The following is a 23,054-nucleotide window of genomic DNA, read 5'->3' as shown; positions in this document are numbered from 1 at the left end:
GCTACTTTGCTGTGTGCATGAAAACATTATTATTATTGATTAAAGATGTTTTAGTGTATCTAGAAGTGTTTCTTCAATGTTTTTATGGATAGAAAGGTACACTACATATACTAAGACAAAACATTTGACTAATTGATGTTAGATAAGAACCATATTTAACTGTTCTGGCTTATACCTTACTTGCAAATTCAATTTAAAGACAGACTGGCTTACACCTTACGTATAAATTCAATTTAAAGACAGACAGGAATGGAACTCATTTATAATCCAGGGACTGCCTGTAAATGTGGGTAATTTAGCCTTAGACAAATGGAGGAGGTGGGTGGATTCAAGAAGGAAGTTTTCGCTTGAGATAAAAGGACAGAATGGATACAAATCAAGATAAGCAGTCAAAACATCTGCAGTGCCTGAGTCCTGCCAATGGACAAGAGATGAGGAAATCACCAGGGCTGGGCCCAGTAAAGCAGGGGAGGATGCTGTTGGGAAGAAGGGTCAGCTGCAAGGGAACCCTGGTCATGCCAGCTGGAATGCAATGTTGGCGTATCAATCACAGGCCAAAGTAGGCCACTGTGAAGAAGTGTTCTGAGGAACTGGGTTCTGAAGTTTCTACATTCCTCTGTCCCATTACCTATTCCTATTGAGTTGATTCTGACTCATACTGACCCTATTTAAAAAAAAAACCCGCTCCATAGGTTGTAAATCTTTACGGCAAGCAGAATGCCACACCTTTCTCCCGTGGAGCGGCTGGTGGGCTTGAACCGTCGACCTTTTGGTTAGCGGCAGAGTGCTTTAACCACTGTGCCACCAGGGCTGCTTTCTCAGCATATGAGATTCTGTTAAATGGGGATGTCACTGCCTATATGTGGGAGTAGTATTAGCCACCCCTTCCCTTTTGGAAGAGGATAAAGCAGGGTCCTTCAGTGGCATTGGAAGAGCAATCCTTGACACCTTGCGGGAGGGATCTGGCCTGCAGTCTTCTCCCCTTGCTTTCCAGCTGCTGCTTCACACTGTCTCATCTGTGTCAGCATAGCTCAGGGATGGCCTGTGTTGTATGGCTGCCTTTGGTGTCTGCAGAGTTATTATAGAGGCATGATCCCTCTCTCCCCATATTTGGCATATAACATCTATAGCATCTGAGTGTTCATCTTCTCCATGACTGTGGGAAGAGCACAGATGACTCTGGGCAGCAGTGTTGTGAGACCAAGTTATTCCACACCTGGATGCTGTGGGGGCCTCAACTCCACGGCCCGGGGAGGAAGACCATTGCCCGAGGGAGCCCTGAGAATCAACATCAATGCTCATGTGAGCTCCGTGAGACAGGAACTGTGTCAGCTGGTCACTACTGTATCCCCAGTGAGGGAACACAGTAGGTGCTAAACAAATATTTACTGAAAGAGAAAATGATAATACTCCCTCTCTCTGGGGTATTATAGGCTACAAGTAGTTACTGTGATGGGAAGGGTTCCTAACTTTCTGTGAATTCTCACTCCTATGATGCTGACTAGCATCTTGAGGTCAGGGAAACAGCCTAATATTCTTATCCCAGGGATACGAGCAGACCTTCCTGCTGAGGAAGCAGGTACCCTGAGAATACTTAGTGAGTTTAATCAGAGGTTGCAAATTGGTGGCCCTTAGCCCAAACTGGCTTGTGGAAGTATTTGACTTACACAGGGTTTAAACATGTTTTGAAATTAGTTGCACATTTAAAAATTAGATCCTATTCAAATCTGACTTTCTAGATTCTCTTCAAGAACTGAAGGACAAGGGAATACCACATAGAGCTGACCGGAAGGGTCACGCATGCTCCAGCTGACCATGCCCCTTTCTGGCTCATTTACATTTCCTATCTGGCTTCTGTAGGCACCTGAGTTTGCAATGCCTGCTGGAAGACCTAAGCAGGAAAAGCACAGCCTTGGCTGGTCAGGAGAGCCAAGCCCTGCTCCAAGCCCCCTTGGTGTCCACTTTGGATGTAAGCGGGGCCCCCTCACCTGATGAGTCAGTGACAGCTGGGTCCGCCAGCCGCCCATAGTGTGCCATGAGTTTGAGCTTGGTCTCCTGTTTCCTGTGTTTCTTGCCCACATAATGTTGTTGAGCCATGACAGGGTCGTTGAAAGTCGCGTGGCAGAGGCTGCAGAACTTGTCTGGGTCTATCATGTCTCTGTTCTGGTGCAAGGCTAAGGTGGAGGCCACAAGAAAAGGGTTTGTAAAGTGTTTCAACAAAGCTGAGGCGAGAGAGTTCAAACAGTAACAGTGAAAAACCCAGAAGGTGCCAGGCTTTTGAGTATGCTGACTGGAAAGAAAGGCTGGACTCACTAGTTAGTCACACCTGCAGATGTGGCACTGCCTGTGTGAATGACACACTGAACACCTTCTCTAATTGGGGAAGCTGGGAAGACATGGGAGAGTCCAAAGACCAGCTATTCCGTTCAGCAGCTTTAACTACTTTAGGCACATGAGTTCTGATTGTCTCATATTCTGAGGAGGCTCTGAGCGTCTGTTATCAAGTTGCCAAACTACAATAGAGCGGGGATATATATACTTGCAGTCTTTTCATCTCAGAATTCCCTGGAACTTGATACAAGTGGGACAAAAAGTTTGGATATTTTATTCCCATCCTCAAAGTATCCTAGAGAGTTGGAAGACAACGCACAGATGCAGAAATTGAGGGCTTGGGGCCCTGGAGCTCACAGTCATTTAGAAAAGGCCTTTCGTACTACGGACACCTTTCAGGCCATATTGCCTTCCAGCCTGAGTGGGGGAGAGAAGAGGATGCCATTACCATTTAGTTACATTCTTTGTACATATATTTTTCCCTTTGACCCTCATAACCACCCCATGAGGTTGGTATCATTTTGCCACATTATAGAGAAAAACTGAGGGGGAAGTGGCTTGCCGAAGATCGTGTAGCTAGTGAGCGAACCCAGGTCTGTGTGGCCCTAAAGCCTATGCCCTCTTTGTTATGCCAATTTGTCAGAGTAAGGCAACGAGACCTAAGGGCTATAGCTCCTGCTTTCACCTTCGGAAAATGTCCTTGACTCTGGTCAACAAGCCTGGCTAATCGGAGCCTGATGTGGGCATATGTGTGAGCCTCTTGTGGGTCAACTTACTTCCTGAGGCTGTCTACAGGCCGTACCCGGCTGCCTTATAAACCGGATAATGCAGCTCACTAACAAGTCCCCATGATGTGGCCCAGGCCCCCTATTAGTTGGTGGGGGGAGGAGTTGGCAGCATTCCCAGGCAGGCAAGATGGCACAGGCTGCTTCGATGCTCTTTCAGCCCTGCACCACCGCAGCAGGGAGGTTTTGAGAATTTCTAGCAATCCAGAAGAAACTTTCTGTCTTTTCCCCACAGGAGTTTTCCAATATCCAAAACCCACTGCCATCACGTCAATTTGGACTCATAGTGATCCTGTAGGACAGAGTAGAATTGCCCCACAGGATTTCCAAGGTTGCAAATTTTTACAGAAGCAGACTGCCACATCTTTCTCCCGAGGAGCATCTGGTAGATTTGAACTGCCAACCTTTTGGTTAGCAGTTGAGCACTTAACCACTGCTCCACCAAGGCTCTCAATTTCCCTGGCCACTGATTTTTGTTTCACGAAGTCATTTGAAAAGTATGTACATGTTGCAGAATATTTAATAATATGAGAAAATATTCAGTACATGTTGCTGAGTGGAAAAAGGGGTGTTAAAGTAATGTTTCTTACATCCTCAATTTTATATAACCACAACCAAAAAAACACAGATTATGCATGGAAAAAAGACCAAAAGCTGACAGTTAAAGAGTACTTTTCTGTATTTTCCAACTCTTCTGCAATGAATATAGATTTTTTATATCAGAAAAGGGGTAATAATGGTCATTAAGGGATAAAAGTACTTTAAAAGATACTGAAGAGAAGCATCTCAGATAAATGGTTAAGTTGGTGGAACTGCTTAATGAGCTATTAGTCATCCAATACAAATGAGAGCTATGGAAGTCTTCTCTCAGGAAATAGCCTAAAGTATGAAGAGTGTTCTGTAGCAATGTTCACTGTAGTGTTATTTACAACACCAAGAAAAGGAGAGAGGGGAAAAACTTAAGTGTTCAACACTGGGAAACAGTTAACTGTGGTATGATGGGATGTGATGCAGTCATTAAAAATGCTTATGAAAAAGTTTTTAATAACATGGTAAAATATTAAATAAAAACAGTATAAAAAGGAATTATATATATGATATGATATCATTATTAAAAGATATATGCACAAGCTATATGTGTATACTGGTATTTTGAAAAGTCACCAGCATATTAACATTGTTTCTCTATGGTGGAAGGAGTTGGGTGATATTCTGCTTTCTTCTTTGTACCTTTTGCATGATTTGAACTGGAATTATTCATAATGAGCATGCACCATTTTTATAAAGACAATAACGTTATTTCAGGTAGTCTATTTTTTATGTTTATACGCACATATGCATGGATTTAACCTAGGTATATATAAAATAAACTGAATATACACACAGACACATACACATACACACAACAGAAGACTAAAAGGAGAAACAGTATTCCAAAATGTTAACAGTAGTCATCTCTGATAATGAGAAAATTACGGGTAACTTTTCTTTCCATTTATCTATATTTTCCATAAGATGCTTATATTATTTTTGCATTAGAAAAATTTATTTAATTTCAGAAGTATAGTTATAAACTCATGGAAATATGCTTAAACTATAAAATTAAATTAAAAGAAAAAAAGCAGAATACAAATGGTACATGGATTATGTAAAAACATATCCACGTGTGGCAAAGCCGAAAGTGAATATAGAAAACAACCTGACTGTAGAGTCTTTGGGACTGAGCATATTCCAGGGCCAGGGCATTCCTGGGCATAGGTATTCCTTTCTCATTTGTGGAAAGGAAAGTCTGTGACCTTATAAAGTTCTGTTCCTAAACTAGTTCCCTTGGCCTAATACTTAATCTTTTCTGTATCATTACAGATAACAAAAGCAATTAGCACTATTAGAGCTTAATAATGAATGAACCATAAACAAGGCCAATGACATCCTCCAGGTGGTAGATACTTACCAACTACCACATTTTATGGAGGGATGCATTCACTGGCTATCTTGATGATGGTGATAATGACAAAAATAACAGTAGTAGCTGTCATTTACTGAGTATCTATTACAGTCTTGGTGATTTATACACATTATTTTGTCCTTACCACCTATGAAGTAGAGTATTATCTGTGTTTCATAGGTAAGGAAACTCTAACACAAAGAAGTCAAGTCACAAAGACGGCAAATAACAGTGTCAGCATTTAAAACTAGGTCTCTGTGACTTCAAAGCCCATTTCTGTTGTCTCATACCAGGAATAACTGGATTTGGGTATGATAAGGAGGGTGCAATTATGAGTGGTTTTGCAACCTATCTTCAAAGGTCTTTCAAAACATTGATATCTTGGAGTGCCAATATATAAAAAAAGAACAAGTAGTAGTATGCTCCTTGTTCCAAGGCAAAGAGAGAAGCAACAATTATGAAGAAAAAATTAAATAAAGATCAAAGAACTTTCATTTGCAGAAATTTCAATTCACTAATTGCAGTTACTGGAGATTAAATACCCCAGAAAGTCGGAAGTTAATGAGATGAAAGTGAGGGCTGAGCCCCAGTTGGTGACAAGATAAAGAGGGCTACTTTAGAAGCCGCTGCACTGAGAATGATTCACGGCAGCTGCAGACACAGCTTGCTGGGCGATAGTAGCAGCACTGAAGTATTCTGCTTTGAAAGGTAAGTCCCTTGTCTTGAGGAGAACAGGCGGTTTTTGAGGATAAAAGTGAACCGGGTGTAACCCTAGCACTTGTAAAAGACAAGGATTCAGCTTTCAACTTAGAACACATGGTGATAAGGGCAGGGGGATGCTGGGGCATCAAATCTAAGTGGGAGAGGTAGGAGACAGGATGCTTTCCCTGTGTGCACTGCCTTGAGGACTTTCTACTCCTGAGTTATAATTATTAGGACAAAAGCTCGGGGCTAAGAAGCTTCTACTGAGGGAAACTGATGTAAATAAAGAAAGGGAGGTTAGGTGAGCACAACTCAGGCTACATTTCAATGAAGCTGGGTCTATTTTGATATTTTTAAGGGCTCCACAAAAGCAATTCAACCTCTCCAAGTCTGTGGCCCCAGTGAGCATTTCTGAGAGCACCCGGCCCATATAGCACTACTCAGGAAAACCAGTACCTTCCACCTTAGTGGATTGCTGCTTCAGCTTTAAGTTCTTTGCGTGGGTCTTCCCCAGGTAGTGTGACTGGGCCACGACAGGGGAAGAAAAGGTCATGTTACAGATGGGGCAGCACTGGTTCTTGTCTTTGCTTCTGCTGCTCTTCTGGTTGGGAGAGAGAACACAGGTCTGATCATGCCACTGCTGAGCCAGAAAATCTTCAATGGTTTCCCACTGCCCACAGGAGGATGGGCATCCAAGGCCCCTTTACAAGCTGACCCCCACCTACCCTTCTGGGTTAATCTTCAGCTATTTCATCCCAATCTCTACTCACCATTCCCAACTTTGTTCTCTGATACTTGCTTGCTTTGTTTGGGCCATTCCTGCTGCCTAGAATGCTCTTCCTTCCTTGCCTGCCTGGCATATGCCTGTTTAGCCTTCAAGGCCCAGTTTAAAATAATTTCTTTTAGGAGACCTTCATTCAAGAAAATCATTCAACAAACAAATATCAAGCCCTTAATGTGCATGTACTCCAGGAAGAATTAATCTTGTTCCTCACCTATATCTCTAGAGTGCTTTAAACAGACCTCTAGCATACCACTTCTCACCCTAAACTGCCACTGTCATATCTTAGGAGGCTTTTATGTGAACTAAAGTACAACACTTGGGCATGGACTGCTTGACCTATCTCCTAGCCCTAGCACTGTGCTTGAGTCTGGCACACAGGAGATGCTCAGGGTTTGTTGAGCAAGCAGAACACTGGGTTTCATTTGCTGATTATGATTAGATTAGAAAACAATGTATTTCATGCCTATATTAAGGGTTCCCAAAGTCTGAAAAGGTCTGATCTCTGAATACGGTATTTAAGACAGGGTTTCCCAACCTTGGTACTACTGACGTTTTGAGTTGGATGATTCTTTGCTGTGGGCTGTCTTGTATACAGTAGGATATTTAGCAGCATCCCTGGCCTCTATCCACTACATGTCAATAACACAACCCAAGTTGTGACAACCAAAAATGTTTTCAGATATTGCCAAAGTGCCCTGGGGGCAAAAATCGCTTCCAATTGAGAACCACTGCTGTAACATAGTAATCATTTACCTAGATCAGGAAGGAGAGTGAGGCTGGATGTTAACAACCCCTTACAAACATAGAATTGTAGTTTTCAAAATCCTTCCATATATGTGGTCTCATTTTTATCACTGGACCACCCCAAGAGTTGAAGGAACCAAGGCACCAAGAGGTACTTGCCCAGGGTCACAGAGTTGACTAGTGAGGGAACTGAGACTCTTGTCTTCCTAAATTCTAAATCATAAGGAGAAGGGCCACTAGAGGATAATTCCAGGGAATCTACAGAAGAGATGAGCAAGGCCCTTCCAAACCTGTGGCTACTATAATAGGAGGAAACAGTTTGTAAAGTAAGCTCCTATTCACAGAGCATCTACTGGGAACTGGAACTTTACCTCACAATACCCTTAAGAGGCAGGGATTATTAGGTTCATTTTAGGGAGGTTACACAAAGTCACACAACCAGCAGCAGGTCACAGAGCCTAGGGCTGCTGACCTTTGCACAGCTTCTTGAGGAATAAAAATAATTGTACTCTCTCTGGGGTGGAGTATCATTTGAGCATAATTCTCACACTGTTTCTGAGCCAAAAAGCAAATGTGATTACATCTCAATCAGAGCAGGCATTTGGAAAGGCACTCCTCCCACTTGTTTGTTTAAAACAGTCAAGTGCTGAGCCTGGCATTTCTCCCTGGATCTCAAGAAAGCAAGCAGACTGGCTCCCTTTCACTCTCTCTCCTTGAGCAATAAATGGGCAGCTTCTTGTCCTGCTCAACAAACCACTGGGCTCCATTTACTGAGCTCCTACTATGTGCCGGGCTCTGTGTGAGGTGCTTTTTATAAACCCTCTTTCATTTTAGTTTGGAAAAGCTGTAAAAGGTATTATCATCCTCATCTTTTATAAAGGAAGAATCGAGGTCCAAGTCACACAGCAGGGCCAGGATTTGAAGCCAAGTTGGTCTGACTCCAAAGCCCATGCTCTTTCCACCACACCATTCTGCCTGCTGGCTTCACCAGGAAGTGAGCGGTCTCAACATGGCAGCTGTATTACCTGATCTGAGTCTAGCTTCTTCGTTTCCCCCTTTAATGTCTCCATTCCATGGATTGCTAGGTATCTCTTCACTTTGTTGGCATGTTTTTTGCTCTGCAAGAACCCAGGAAAAAAGATCAAAGATAGCCAAATGCCATTTCATACCTAAGGCACTCAGAAACACTAGATTTTCATATGGTTCCTCCTTACAAAAACTTCTGATGAGAAGAGGGTGGGGGAAGAAGCCTAGCTTATTGAGCTTCTATTCTGTGCAAGGCACTTTACATGCTGTCCAATTTAATCTCCACAACCAATCTGTGAGAAAATGATTATCATCCCTATCTTACAGATGAAAAAACTGAGGCTGAAGATGGTGAGGTTTCTTGCCCAAAATAAGTAGCAGAGTTGTGATTCAAACTTAGGTCTGTTTAAAGCCGAAGCTCATACTTCCTGCTACATGAAGCTGCAAGGGAAGATACAAGCATAATGGTCCTGACTGAGATGGGAGAGATGACACTCGGAGCAGTTAAGTCAACCTTCAAGTCACAAACCAACATGCATCGAGGCAATGTCTGGGTGGCTAAGAAGGAATTACACTTTCCTGTGCAAGCCAGGGAGAAGTTGGGGCCTAGAAAGTAAAGTCGTTCTGGAGCTCGGAGGCATACCTGGTAATGTGCCAGCTTCTGGGACTCGGATATGAGCAAGGCGCAGCAAACCTTACACTGGGTGTTGGTGAAGAGACACTGGTTCTTCTGGATCATGTGCTCCACTACAGTGGGGAAAATACAAAATTTTTGAGTTAATAAACATCTGCCTTAACAGCATGGTCTTTGAACCCCTGCCACACTACTGTATCAGCAAACCTCATCACTCAGCCCCTCCTAACTTTATGGCTCATGCTATGTTGTCATACCACTTATAAAACTAAACCAATCGCTGTAGGGTTGATTCTGACTCATGGCGACCTCACGTGTTTTACAGCAGGGCTGTGCTCCAAAGGGCTTTCAATGGCTGTGACCTTTTGGAAGTACATCGCCAGGCTTTTCTTCTGGAGCGCCTGTGGGTGGATTTGAACCACTAACCTTCTGCTTAGTAGTCGAGTGCTTAATTGTTTGTCCCACCCTGGGACTCCACACAAACTATACTATTACTTATTTTATAATTTTACGTAAGGCAACTTTCCCTACTTAATAAATTCTTTTAAAAAGGAATCTTTAGATTAGTATCTTAAGAAGATACCAATAAAAGCAAATACAATAAAAATGAGACAATTCTAGCCAGGTACTGATGCCAGAGGCTTAGAGCTCTATTTAAGAGGAAGAAAAGGAGAACAACTGCTGAAGAGCGGTGTTAAGACATGGTAGCACTCAACTGAGACTCCCCCACTGACAGAATCAGAAGGACTGAAAGACTTGAAAAGGGAGTAATTTTTTCTGTTCTTGATCTGACTTTGAAACATCTAAATCACCTAACGTGACATAAGTTTCACACTTGAGGAAACATGGTGTTAACCTCTGGTTAATTGTTTGGCCTGGAAAACAAAGCTTTTCCTCTCTGAGGAGGGACCCAAGGCATAAGTTCCATCATGGCACTGATAATCCGAGGCAGAGTCCTCTGGGAGGGGAGGACAAGTCTACTATCTCCTAGTCTCAACCAAAAAACCATGAAAAAGCCTTGGAGGGAGGTCTCCTCGGTGTGAACTCCACAAGATCAAAAGTTTACCTATGCCAGTCCTTTTGGGCAGAAGGGCTGAGGTGGCAGGCTATTACTCTGCCCTTGAGGATTCTTGTTTATTTTTCCATTTTTCTTCTACACTGTTTAGTAAATTTTTGTGAAAGGCCTTGCCTGCTTCAGCTGTGCTCAGAAAAACCGAGGGAAGGCGATCTATGAACACATTCCGGCCAGCGCTTTAAAAAAAAAAACGGGAGGGGTGTAAGGGAAGTACCTCAGAATGAGAAGCCTAAATGGGGAAGATGATATACAGGAATCAGAGCCCAGCTATCCCCTCCTTGCCTAGATAGTCTGGATTTTGTTTTAGTAAAGGACATGGGGTTGCCTTTTAAGAATATTCAGAATTTGGCTCCCTATAAAATAAACAAGCAGGGATCATGTCCTTTATGACTTTGTATCCCCAGTATCAAGTACAATACCTGACCGACAGCAGGGGCTTAGTGGGTATCTGGTGAATGAACGACCTGCACCTCTCTGCTGGAGGCCATTCTCCGGCTGCACTGTATACTCACACATTCTACATACCTGCACTCACAATGAGTTGTCTATATGCCAGCCTGGGGCCAGACCAGAAAGAGGACAGACAGGGTATAAAGTAAATAAATAAGCAAGACAGTGACAGAGAGTAAAAAATGTTATGAAGGAAAAACAAAAACAAGAATAAGTGATACAGAATAGTGGGGGCAGTGACGACCACCCTGAGGAGGCATCAGATACAAGAAAGTCTGGGGAAAGAGTGGTCCAACCTGAAACAGTGCTAAGTTTCTGAAGTAGAGATGAGTTTGGCATGTTCATGGCATGAACTACAGATTTTATTCTTAATGCAGTAGGGAGCAACAAGACCTAGTTTATATTTTGAAAAGATTACTCTGATTGTCGAGTGAACAGTCTGTACGGGGACAGGAATGGAAGCAAGGAGAAGAGTAACGAAGCTGTCACAGTCTTTCAGGCAATAGATGATGGAAGCTTGAACTAGGCAGGTTGGCAATGGGGATGGAGAACAGTGGAGGATTTGGAATTATATTCTGGACGTAGATGAGACACCCAATCTCTCAGATTGGGTGTGGGGGTGAAGGTAAGAAATCAAGGATAAATCTTAAGTTTTGAATTTAAGCTACAGGAACTCGAGAGTACATGAGATGAGAACTGAAGGCAGACAGCCTTGGAGGAGAAACTGAAGTATTCTTTTGGCCATGCTAAATGAGTGGTCTATTAGACATCCAGGTAGAGATGTCAAATACTCAGCTGGAGATTCAAGATGGAGCTTAAGGGAGAGGTCAGAGCTGGAGATATAAAACTGAGAATCATCAGTATATCGAGCACATTTAAAGTTGTGGAGCTGGAAGAGAGCACCTAGAGTAGGTGGTGAAGAAAAGATGGCCTGGTACTGAGTTTTAGGAGCCTCTGAATTTAGAAGTCAGGCAAAGGAAGTGAAGTTGAATATAAAAGAAAATGAGCAGAGGAGTGCGGCTTCTAGTTATCCATTCCACCAAAAGCAACTATTAAACTGCACAAAATTGAAACAACCATTTCAGCACTCTGAAAATTGACTAGAGGCATACAACAATCTGAGAAGTGTTTATGCTTATGAAACTGCTGGACTTTGGGTATGAACTTTTTTTCACCTGGGTCTGCTCCCATCATCCCTCGCATTCAGTTGGGATAAGGTTCTGAAAGGATGGCGCAGGCTATGAGAACCAGTAGATTCCCAGTAGAAGGGGGACTCACTCGATTTGGAGCAGTGGATAATGCCCATACCCAGCAATATTGTTGGTGGAAGTGGTGATCTCAGAGGTAGGTGAGCAGGGAGGGCCACAGCTCTACTAACTTGAGGTTGCAGTGTGGTTGTGGCGAGCAGTTCCTTGGCTGAGACTGCGTGACAGTGAAGACCTGCGAGGGTCCAAGTTAGCCACACACTCCTGGCCAGTCATGAGGTTGCACACATGTGCATAAGAGATGCAAAAGGGCTCACTGCAAAGTAAAAGCCAGGGCAGATTTCAACGTGGCCCAAACTCTGAATGTGCTTCCATACTCACGTACAGATCCAACAGCAGAGGACAGAGGCCTTACTGGTTCCAGGTGTTTGAAAACAAACTCTGTCCAATCATTGGCTGACCATTAAGCAATACAGACAAAGGCAGGCAAAATTATAAAAAAGAACCAAATGCTATTAAAGCCTTAGCCACCACGTAAGCAGTTTCACTGCTCTGAAGCCACCAAGCTGTGAGGAAGCCCAAAGCATTCTATTATTCTATGCATGAAAACCACATGGAGAGGTCCTGAGACTACCATGGAGGAAGAGAGATGCCTGGCCAGCCCCTAGGAGCTCCATTCCCCTACTGTTCCAGCTCTGGCCACCTTCTGACTATAACGTCATACGTGACTACAAGGCAGAACTGTCCAGCCAAGTCTTTACTGAATTCCTGACCCATAACAACCATGAGAGGTTTATGAAGTTGAAGGTAGTCCAGCCCTATAAGAATTGGCAGAGGGAAGGAGAACCTATATGAATTATCAGGATTCTGAGAAAGTGGGGGTGACCGCACATCCCTGTACCCTGATATCCAGGCACAACTCTAATCCAACCACCAACTACCACCCTCTCCACAGTGGAAAAGATTTGACATAAAAGTGCTTAGAAAATCATTAGAGAGGCTGAAAGAATGGATACCCAGGTTGGGCTTCCAGGAACAACACTTTATTGTTCTAAAAGGTGAGCTGCTGTCTCTGAGGTCTCCATTGCAGACTTGCTGGAAGCAAGGGGCCTCCGCTGTCAATTAACCTGCCTCTCGACCTATGAATAGACGCTGGAACATGGATGAAGTAAGATCTCATAGTTCCATGATCTTTCTTGACAGCAACAATATCCAAAAGCACAGGAATATAGTCTTCACTGCATTTTTGCCTTCCGAATCTGATGAGATGGTATCTGATTGGAAGAATCTAGTTTGCATCCATACTGTAGCCAACTAGAAGATGTATGGGGCATATATTGAGAGATGCAATCTAGATTATGAAGCATAGGTTGATTTTCACAGGGTCAATGAAGTAGGGCTAGAGAGAGCTAGTGAAGGACAATAAGCTAACTCATAAACTTAAGAATTTTAGGAGAAGCAGTATCTGGGAAACAAAATGATCATGATACTTTAATCCAGGTTACAACTGTCTTTGAGTGACTTAGGGTGCCTAAAGTTGCCTTAGGATGACTTTGGGCCAGAAGGGCAGGTCACGGAATGTCTAAAACACCTCCTATATTCCAAAAGTGAACAGTGAACATTGCTGATCTATGACCTGCTATTCCTTGGGCCTAGATATAGCCTTAGAATTTTCAACTCATCTCTTTAGAAATTCACTAATTGAGTGCAGCTGGTCTTTAGAGAAAGATGAAACTTATTTACTACCCTGCTTATTATGGCTTATCCAGAGGCAGTGGGCTTCTAGGTATGGGTATAGTTGGAAAATAGCAAACGACAAAAGATTCTAAGAAGAGAAGCCTGGATATTACCTGCCCATGGTTCAGGTTGGTTAAGCATTACAGTCCAATGGGCAGGGTGGTCTACAAGAATTAAGTGAACAGTTAGTCCCATTAAGGTCACTTAGTCTTAGCACTTCTACCTATTTTGTGAATACACACTGTTAATGGTCTCAAGAGGCTTAAATTTTAATAATTTGATAAAGGCATGAAGAATGCAAATGTAAGGGGACTAATGATGTAATGCTAAAAGTTTCCTACTTAGAATACATGTTAAAAAAGAACCAAATGGAAATTCTGAAGTTGAGAAATACAATAAATGAAAATGAAAAATCCACGAAGAGGCCCAACAGCAGATTCAAAATGACAGAAGAAAGAATCAGTGAAACCGAAGACAGATCAATAGAAAATATCCAATCTGAAGAACAGGGAGTTAAAAAAGACTGGAGAATAATGAACAGAGCCTCAGAGACCTGTGGAACTGCATCAATGTATGGGAATCCCAGGAGGAAGAAGAGAGTGAAAGGGACAAAAAAAATTTGAAAAAATAATGTCTGAAACTTACCCAATTTTGATGAAAAACATTTATCACTAAGAACTCAAAATAAGATAACACAAACAGATCTACACCTAAACATATCATAGTCAAACTCTGAAAGATAAAGAGAGAAAATTGTGAAAGCAGCAAGAGAAAAATGACTCATCATGTATAGTGAAACAACAATGTACTTAATGACTTAATTTCTCATCTGAAACAATGGAGGCCAGAAGGCAGTGGAGTAACGTATTCAAAATGGTGATGAAGAACAAAACTGTCAACCACAAACTGTACATCTAGCAAAACTATGCTTAAAATATTATGCTAAATGAAAGAAGCCAGTCACAAAAGGCTACATACTGTGTAATTCCATTTATGTGAAATATCCAGAATAGACAAACGCATAGAAACAGAATGTAGGTTAGTAGTTGCCGGGGGTTGGGGGGAATGGGGAGCGATTCCTAATGGGTACAAGTTTCTTTGCAGGATGATGAAAATATCCTAAAATTAGATAGTGGTGATGGTTACACAACTCTGTGAACATACTAAAAACCACTGAATCATATACTTTTAAAGGGTGCATTTTATGGTATGTAAATTATGTATCAATAAAGCTGCTATTAAAAAGAAAACTATCCTTTAAGAACAAAGGAAAAATAAAGACATTAAAAATAAAAAATCATTGCTAGCAGGCATGCCTTACAAGAAATACTAAAGGAAGCCCTTCAGCCTGAAAGGAAGTGAATCAGATGGTAACTTGGATCCACAGGAAGAAATAAAGGGCACTGGAAATGGTAAATATGTGGGTTAACTAAAAGACACAACATTGTATAAAATAAAACAATCATTATGACACTGTATCTTTAGGTTCATAACATACATGTAACATACATAACAATACTATATTTTTATGCAAATAACACACAAACCCACCCACTGCCACACATCTTCTATATCTCTTTGCCAACCACACCCTATCCCCTCAAATCGTTTTCATAAGTGCTGCTGCCCAATTTTTTTTTTCACATGTTGCTGTTCAAAAAAAATTAGCCTAGTGTACTTACAAAACTACCTTGTGGGGGACGCTGCAGTTGGCAAACAAATGTGGAAGGTGTGTGTTATCTGCATAAAAATATGGTAAAGCACAAAGGAAGTGAAGGGAATGGAGCTATACTAGATAAATGTTTTTATATTTCACCAGAATTAAGTTAGTATTAATCTGAAGTAGACTGTGATGAGTTAAGATGCATACTGCAATCTCTAGAGCACCACTAAGTAAACAACTCTAAAAAAAGTTAAAAAAAAATCAAAAGAGGAATTAAAATGGTATACTAAAAAATAACACAAAAGAAGCCAGTAAAGGAGGAAGACAAAAAGGAGAAAAATACCAAAATGGAAAATGTAAATCCAGCCATATCAATAATTAAATGTGAATGGTCTAAATACTCCACTCAAAACAAGAGATTGTCAGATTGGATTAAAAAAAGCAAGATTCCACTATCTGCTGTCTATAAGAGATATACCTTAGATTCAAAGACAAATAGGTAGAGAATAAAGAGTGGAAAAAGATATACCACACAAAAGTAACCATGAGAGAGCTAAGGTGGCTATATTAATATCAGAAAAAATTGACTTTGGGACAAGAAATATTATTAGAGACAGAGGGACATGTCACTGTATAAAATAAGAATTAATCTTACCCAAAGAGAGGTCTGGCCTCTGCTATTGGCTACTGGGAGGTAGCCCCTGGAATGTTCTTCCTGATAGGAGTCTTTGTTTTCCTGGGAGCTTTGGACAGTCTAATAATGTGATTTATGATGGGGGATTTGAGACACACCATTATCAGTTCTGAGCTCCAGAGAAACTGAAGACTAAAAGTACTAGCCTGAACCTCCAAGAAGGGCTGGAGACTAAACATTAGCTACAGGGGTAGTATTTGATTGAGGCCCAGTAAAAACTCTGAACACCAAAAGCTCAAGCGAACTTTTCTGGTCAGCAACACTCTGTGAGTACTGCCACACACTATAGTTGGAGGAAGCAATGCTGTCTATGACTCCACAGGGAGATGATGATTGGAAGCTCTGTGCTTAGACCTCTCCCAGAATCCACCCTATGTGTCTTTTCCTTTGGCGAGTTCTAATTTGTATCTTTTTGCTATAATAAAACTGTACTTATAAGTATACTGCTTCCCTGATTTCAGTGAGTTTTTTCTAGAGATACATCAAAACTGAGAGCAGTGGTGGGGGCCCTTGAACTTGCAGCCGGTGTCTGAAGTGAGGACAGTCTTGTGGAGGCTGTTCCCTAAGACTTTGCAGCTGGCTAAAGTCCTTGCCATCATAATGATAAAAGAGTCAATACATCAGAAAGATATAGAAATTATAGAATGTATATGCACCTGACGACAGACTCAACATGTAAAAAGAGAAAAAATAAAAACAAAAACAAACAAACCAGAATTTAAAGGAAAAACAGACAAACCAACAATAATAGCTGAAGATTCAATACCTCACTTTCAACTACTGAAAATCAGCAAGGGTCTAGGACAATACTATTAACCAACTTGACCCAAATGACATATACAGAACACTCCACCAACTGCAGAATACATTGTTTTCTAGCACACTTGGAACATTCTACAGGATAAACTATATATTAGGCTATAAAACCAGTTTCACTGCATTTAAAAGGACTGAACTCACACGATGAATATTTTATGAATACGGTGGGTATTTAGTTAGAAATCAACAATAGGAATAAATCAGGGAAATCTCCAAATATGTGGAAATTGAACAACATGGGCCAAAAAAAGAAAACATAAGGCAAATTAGAAATTATTTTGAACCGAATACATAACTGAGTATATAACACAATATATAAAAATTTATGGTATGCAGCTAAAGGAGTGCTTAAGAGTGAAATCTATAGTTTTAAACAAAAAATAGTCTCAAATCAATAACATAAGCTTCCACCTTAAGAGAAGCCCTGGTGACACAGTAGTTAAGAGTTCGGCTTCCAATTAAAGATCGGCAGTTCGACTCCACCAGTTTCTCCTTGGAAGCCCTAAGGGGCAGTCTACTCTGTCCATAGGGTGGCTATGAGCTGGAATAGATTCAACAGCAATGGGTTTTGGCCACCGTAAGAAATTAGAAAAGATCAATAAAATTGACATACCTTAGCTAGACTGACCAAGAAAATTAATAGGGAAGAAACAAATTACCAAAATCAGGTATGAAGGAGAACTACCAACTCTATAGAAATTTAAAAGATTATAAGGGAATATCATGAACAATTTATATGTCAATAAATTTTGACAACTTAGAGGAAATGGATAAATTCCTCAAAAGACAAATTATCAAAACTGACAAAACAAAAAAATCTGAACATATATATAAAACAAGAAAAGAAATTGAATTAAAGAAAAAGCCAGGCCCAAGTAGCTTCACTGTCGACTGCTATCAGATATTTTAAGAAGAAATAATACTAATCCTTCACAAATTCTTTCAGAAAATAGATGCAACATTTTCAAACTCATTCTATCATGTTATGAAGCCAGTATTACCCTGATACCAAGGACAGACAAAACCCATTGCCGTTGAGTTGATTTCGATTCATAGCAACCCTACAGGACAGAGGAGAACTTTCCCATTGGAATTCTAAGGAGCAGCTGGTGAATTCGAACTGCCAAACTTTTGGTTAGCAGCTGCGCTCTTAACCACTGCGCCACCAGGGGTCGAAGACAGACAAAGACACAATAAAAACAAAAAACCAACTGCAGACCAATATCCTTTGTGAACATGGAAGTAAAAATCCTTTAAAAGTATTAGCAAATCAAATCCAGCAACATATAATTCAGAATATGACCAAGTACATGCAAAATTAGTTTAACACCTGAAAACCAATTAAAGTAATAAAAACCAAACCCAGTGCCGTCAAGTCGATTCCGACTCATAGCGACCCTATAGGACAGAGTAGAACTGGCCCATAGAGTTTCCAAGGAGCGCCTGGTGGATTCGAACTGCAGGCCCTTTGGTTAGCAGCCATAGCACTTAAGCACTACGCCACCAGGGTTTCCAATTAAAGTAATACACTACATTAATAGAATAAAGGACAAAACCACACGATCCCCTTACTAGATACAGAAAAAGCATTTGATAAGATCCAGCACTTACTCATCATAAAAGATCTCAAAATTAGGAACTGGAGGGAACTTCCTCAACCTGATAAAAAGCATGTATGAAAAGCCCACAGCTAAAACCATACTTAGCAGTGAAAGACTGAGTGCTTTTCCCTGAGATAGAATATTTACTTTTGCCACTTCCATTCAACATTTTACTGGAGGTTCTAGCCAATGCAACAGAGCTAAAACAAACAAACAAAAAATCCATCCAGATTGGAATGGAAGAAGTAAAACTGTCTTTTTTCACAGATGACATGATCTTATATGTAGAAAATCCCAAAGAATACACATACACACATACGCACACACACACACCTACCAGATCAATATGTAAACCTACAAGATCAATATGTACAAATCAATTTCTATGTAAGAGTAATGAAAAATCTGATAATGAAATGAAGTAAATAATTACATTCACAATAGCATCAAAAATAATAAAATACGTAGGAATAAACTTAACAGAAGAAGTATTTGCACTGAAAACTAAAAAACATCGCTGAAAAAAATTAAAAAGATCTAAATAAATGGACAGAGCCCTGGTGGCAGAATAGTTAACAGCTCAGCTGTTAACCAAAAGGCTGGCAGTTCTAATCCACTGGCTGCTCCTTGGATACCCTATCGGGTATCCTATAGGGATACTTCTATACTCCTAACCTATACTCCTATAGGGTTGCTACGAGTCAGAGTCGACTCAACAGCACACAACACAACAACATATAAATGGACAGGCATTCCACATTCATGGAATGGAAGACTCAACAATGTCAGGACTGCAATTCTCTCAAAGTTAATCTATAAATTCACTGCAATCTCTATCAAAATCTCAGCCTGTTTTCCCCAAAAGAAAATGTCAAGGTGATCCTAAAATGTATATGCAGATGAAAGGACCTAATAGGACACTGTTGCTGTTAGCTGCTGGCACGGCAACTCCAAGCACAACAGAAGGAAACCTTGCCAAGTCCTGTGTCATGCGCATGATCAGTTCGGGATTGGGCTGTTGTGATCCAGGGGTTTTCACTGGCTGATTTTCAGAAGTATAGCACCAGGCCTTTCTTCCTGGTCCATCACAGTCTGAAAGCTCCACTCAAACTTGTTCAGTATCATAGCAATACACAAGCCTGCATTGACTGACAGATAGGTGGTAGCTGTGTGTGATGTGCACTGGCTGGGAACTGAACTAGAGTCTTCTGGGTGGAATGTAAGAATTCTACCCCTGAATCACCAAACAATTTCAAAACTTACTGTACAGCCACAGTAATTGAGGCTGTGGCCCTGCCTCAAGAATAGGCATAAAGATGAATGGAACAGACTTGAGAGTTCAGAAATAAATCCTTACATCTATGGTCAACTGATTCTCAACAAAGGCATCAAGACAATTCAATAGGGAAAGGACAGTTTTTTCAACAAATGGTCCTAGGACAATTAGATAACCCAATGCAGAAAATTTAGACCCTTACCTCATATCTTACACAAAAATTAACTCAAAATAGTTCATAAACCTAAATGTAAGAGCTAAAACTATAAAACTTCTGGAATAAAAAGAGAAAATTTTCACGACCCTGGGTTAAGATAGAGTTCTTAGATATGACACCAAAAGCATAATCCTAAGGGAAAATATTGATAAATTGAATTTCATCAAAATTTAAAATTTTTACACTTCAGAAGGCACCATTTAGAAAATGGAAAAAAAAAAAAAGCCACAGTTTGGGAGAAAATAAACTGCAAATCACATCCTTGCATCCAAATACATAAAGAACTCTTACAACTCAAAAATATGAAGACAAAAAACCCAATTACAAAATGAGCAAAAGGTTTGAATATATTTTTCACCAGAAAAGATATACAAATGGGAAATAAGCACATGAAATGAGGTTCAATATTTGTTGTCTTTACAAAGATGCAAATTAAAACCACAATGAGATATCACTACACATTCAGCAGAATAGCTATAATAAAGATAATGATAATAACAAGTGTGGGTGCAGATGTGGAGAAACTGGACCCCACATACATTGTGATGCCATTAACAATGTTTAATAATTTTAATATTAATAATTTTTATATCTTCCTGATGCATCGGCCCTTTTATCATTGACTACATGAGTTTAGACAACTGCAATGGAGTTTGCCGAACTGCAAAGTCTGAGAGAACAGACTGCAAGACTGCCCTACCTTCAGATACCACCTGCAAGTTCTGGGTACTCAGGGCCGTCCTCACTTTAGACCAGTTTGGCAGTTCCTCAAAATGTTCAAGAGAGTTACCATATGACCTAGCAATTCCACTCCTAGGTATACACCCAAGAGAAATGAAAACATATATCCACACAAAAACTCATACACAAATGTTGATACCAGAATTATTCACAATTAGACTCTGATGGTGCAAAGGGCGTGAGGGGTCCTAAAATCAAACTGGAAACAATCCAAATGTCCATCAACTAATGAATGGATAAACAAAATATGGTCTATCGATATAATGGATTCTATTCAGCATTAAAAAGAAATGAAGCAGTAATACATGCTACAACTTGGATGGACCTCAAAAACATGCTAAGGAGAAGATGCCAAATGCGAAGGACTACACATTGTATGATTCCAAAAGACAAATTATTTACAGAGACAGAAAACAGGCTAGTGGTTGCCCAAGGCAGGGGGGAGCCCTGGTGGCGTAGCGGTTAAGTGTTACTGCTGCTAATCAAAAAAAAGGTCGGCAGTTGAAATCCACCAGCCACTCCTTGGAAACCCTTTAGGGGAGTTCTACTCCATCCTATAGGGTAGCTATGAGTCGGAATTGGCTCACAACAACCGGTTTGGTGGTTTTTTTTTTTTAAGGCGGGGGTGGGAGTGAGAATTTACTGCAAAGGAGTGATGTGGAGTGATGGAAATTTTCTAGAACGGGATTGATGTAATGGTTACACAACTCTACACTTTTACTAAAATCATTGAATTGTACAATTACAATGGTGAATTTTATGGTATGTAAATTATAACTCAATAAAGCTGTTACAAAAACAACCAAAGTGAGTAGAAATTGGTGTAGCAGATTATCTACCTGGACCTTATACAAATACGGGAGAACTGACAATAGGAGGATGGACTGGGTCATAAGTAACACTGCACATTCATGCACACATACACAGTTCACTTTTCAGACCTAGTGCTTCAAGGTCCAGAGCACGCCCTCCCTTTCCCCCTAGACCAAAGGTCATTTCCTGTTTGTGCTCCCCCAAACTGCACCATTACACATTTTAAAACTGTTTTGGTGTCTGCTTGGTGGACTAGACTGCAGCCTCTCCAGGGCAAGGACAGTACCTTCCTCATCTTTGTAGTTCTGATGCCCAGCCACTGCTAGGAACAGAGCAGGCATGAGCCAATGTTTGTCAAATTAAAAGAAAATTAGGAGGGGAGTTACTTTGTACCAAACAAGTTTGAAAGCATGAGTTGGAACACAGAGATGCTACACATCTTAATTTGGAAGTCAGACTAAACTTGTTCTTAAACTGAAGAAGTACACACCAGGGTAGAGTCTGTGTATCACCTCAAATTTAAACATATCTGCCTTGGATAGGGTCAAAAATTTATGTTTATCTCAAAGCAATCAGTTCACAAACAATTCATTAAATTTTCTAAGATTAGTCTGCTCAGCAAGCAAACTATTAGAGAAACCTAATTTCCCTGCAGATACCTGGCGGGATTTGCACAGAAGCCCAGATGGTTTGAGTACAGCTGGGTAGAACTACCTAGCTGACGCTGCAGAGGGCGGTGGGCTCCAAAGAAGCTGGGGTCAAAGCAAATTTAAGCCAGTTTCTCAGGCTTCTGGCTCCCATCTCAGAAAAGGAACCCAGCAGTAGACGCTGGACATCTAGAAACAGGGGTAAGCCAGGGCTGTCGCCAAGGCCAGAAAGAACAAAAAGAGAAAGCAGATATTTTTCAGAGCCCTCGGAAGTGTGGGGGTTGAGAGGAGAAAGACGAGAGACACTAAGGGTGGGGGGACTGGGAACTGGGATGGTGGGGAGTCAGGGAGAGATGGTGAGGGGTACTCGGCTTCGCTGCAGGTATGTTGGGAAACGTCTAGGGAAGAGCGGCGCTCAGGTAGGTGAAGAGGGCGGGGACAAAACCTGTGGCCAGAGGGTGAGAAGGTCCTTGATGATTTGCACGCGGGGGCCTGAATCTTGGGGTGCCGCGGCCCTGATTTTCGGGGGAGGGGACTCACGGTGCCTCGGCCGTGGTGAGGAACACTAGCCCCGGAGTCACCGCGCGCGTCACGCGAGGGGGCGGGCCGGGCGCCAGGGGGTGTGACTGTGACCCGCGAGTGTGGTCCGCGGTCCGCCAGGCGCTCCCGCCACACACCTCGGGCCGAGCAGGCGGGTGACGGGCTTCTTGCCTCTGAGGCTCCTGGACTCACCTTCCTCCCTCCCCGCAGGTTGGGCCCCGGACACCGCTTCCCACAGGCGGCGCGCCCCGTCCGGTTCCCGGCCCTCCCGCTCCTCCGAGCTGTTGTACGGCCCGGCCCCTCCGCCGTCCGCGGCCTCCGCGGTGCCCAACGTGGGATATTCCATCTTTCCCGCAAGCCCAAACCGGCCGAGAGCCACTCACGCGCCTTGGTCTCGCGAGATGTGGGTCTAGGGCCACTATGCCCGGCCAACAAATCTCGCGAGGTTTGGGTGCCGCAGACCGCGTCGCGGCGCCCAGTGTGGCACCTTTATTCTGTGCTGCTACTGGAACCTGGGAGCATTGGTTGTCGGTAGGCAAGCCGGTGTCCGGGGCCACAGCAGCCTCTCTCTACGGGAAGGGCACGTGCGACCCGTGGCTCTGGGTCCTCACCTTGCCTACGGTCA

The 23,054-nt window shown here is 41.9% G+C and overlaps 1 protein-coding gene across 10 annotated transcripts in view; it reads right to left on the bottom strand.

Annotated features, from left to right (window-relative positions):
* ZNF346 (zinc finger protein 346) overlaps positions 1-22,814 on the bottom strand; it is a 56,687-nt gene extending 33,873 nt beyond the window's left edge. For 6 of the 10 annotated variants that reach the window (XR_007516195.1, XR_007516192.1, XR_007516193.1 and 3 more), the window contains exons 1-5: positions 22,622-22,814; positions 8,961-9,064; positions 8,317-8,409; positions 6,220-6,364; positions 1,989-2,174 (exon numbers count right to left, since the gene is read on the bottom strand). Coding sequence is in view for 5 of the 10 variants with exons in the window: in XM_049874384.1 (XP_049730341.1) it covers positions 1,989-2,174; positions 6,220-6,364; positions 8,317-8,409; positions 8,961-9,064; positions 22,622-22,775 (682 nt within the window). In the remaining 5 variants the exon portion in view is untranslated. Of the gene's footprint in view, positions 1-59; positions 1,279-1,988; positions 2,223-6,219; positions 6,365-8,316; positions 8,410-8,960; positions 9,065-22,334; positions 22,526-22,621 lie in introns of those variants that run through there. The other 4 variants (XM_049874385.1, XM_049874388.1, XM_049874386.1 and 1 more) reach the window with 4 other exon arrangements.
* Positions 22,815-23,054: the final 240 nt, after the last annotated feature.

Source organism: Elephas maximus, chromosome 2 (genome assembly GCF_024166365.1).
Source record: "Elephas maximus indicus isolate mEleMax1 chromosome 2, mEleMax1 primary haplotype, whole genome shotgun sequence".
Lineage (NCBI taxonomy): Eukaryota > Metazoa > Chordata > Mammalia > Proboscidea > Elephantidae > Elephas > Elephas maximus.
This window is presented reverse-complemented; position numbering and strand designations above follow the sequence as displayed.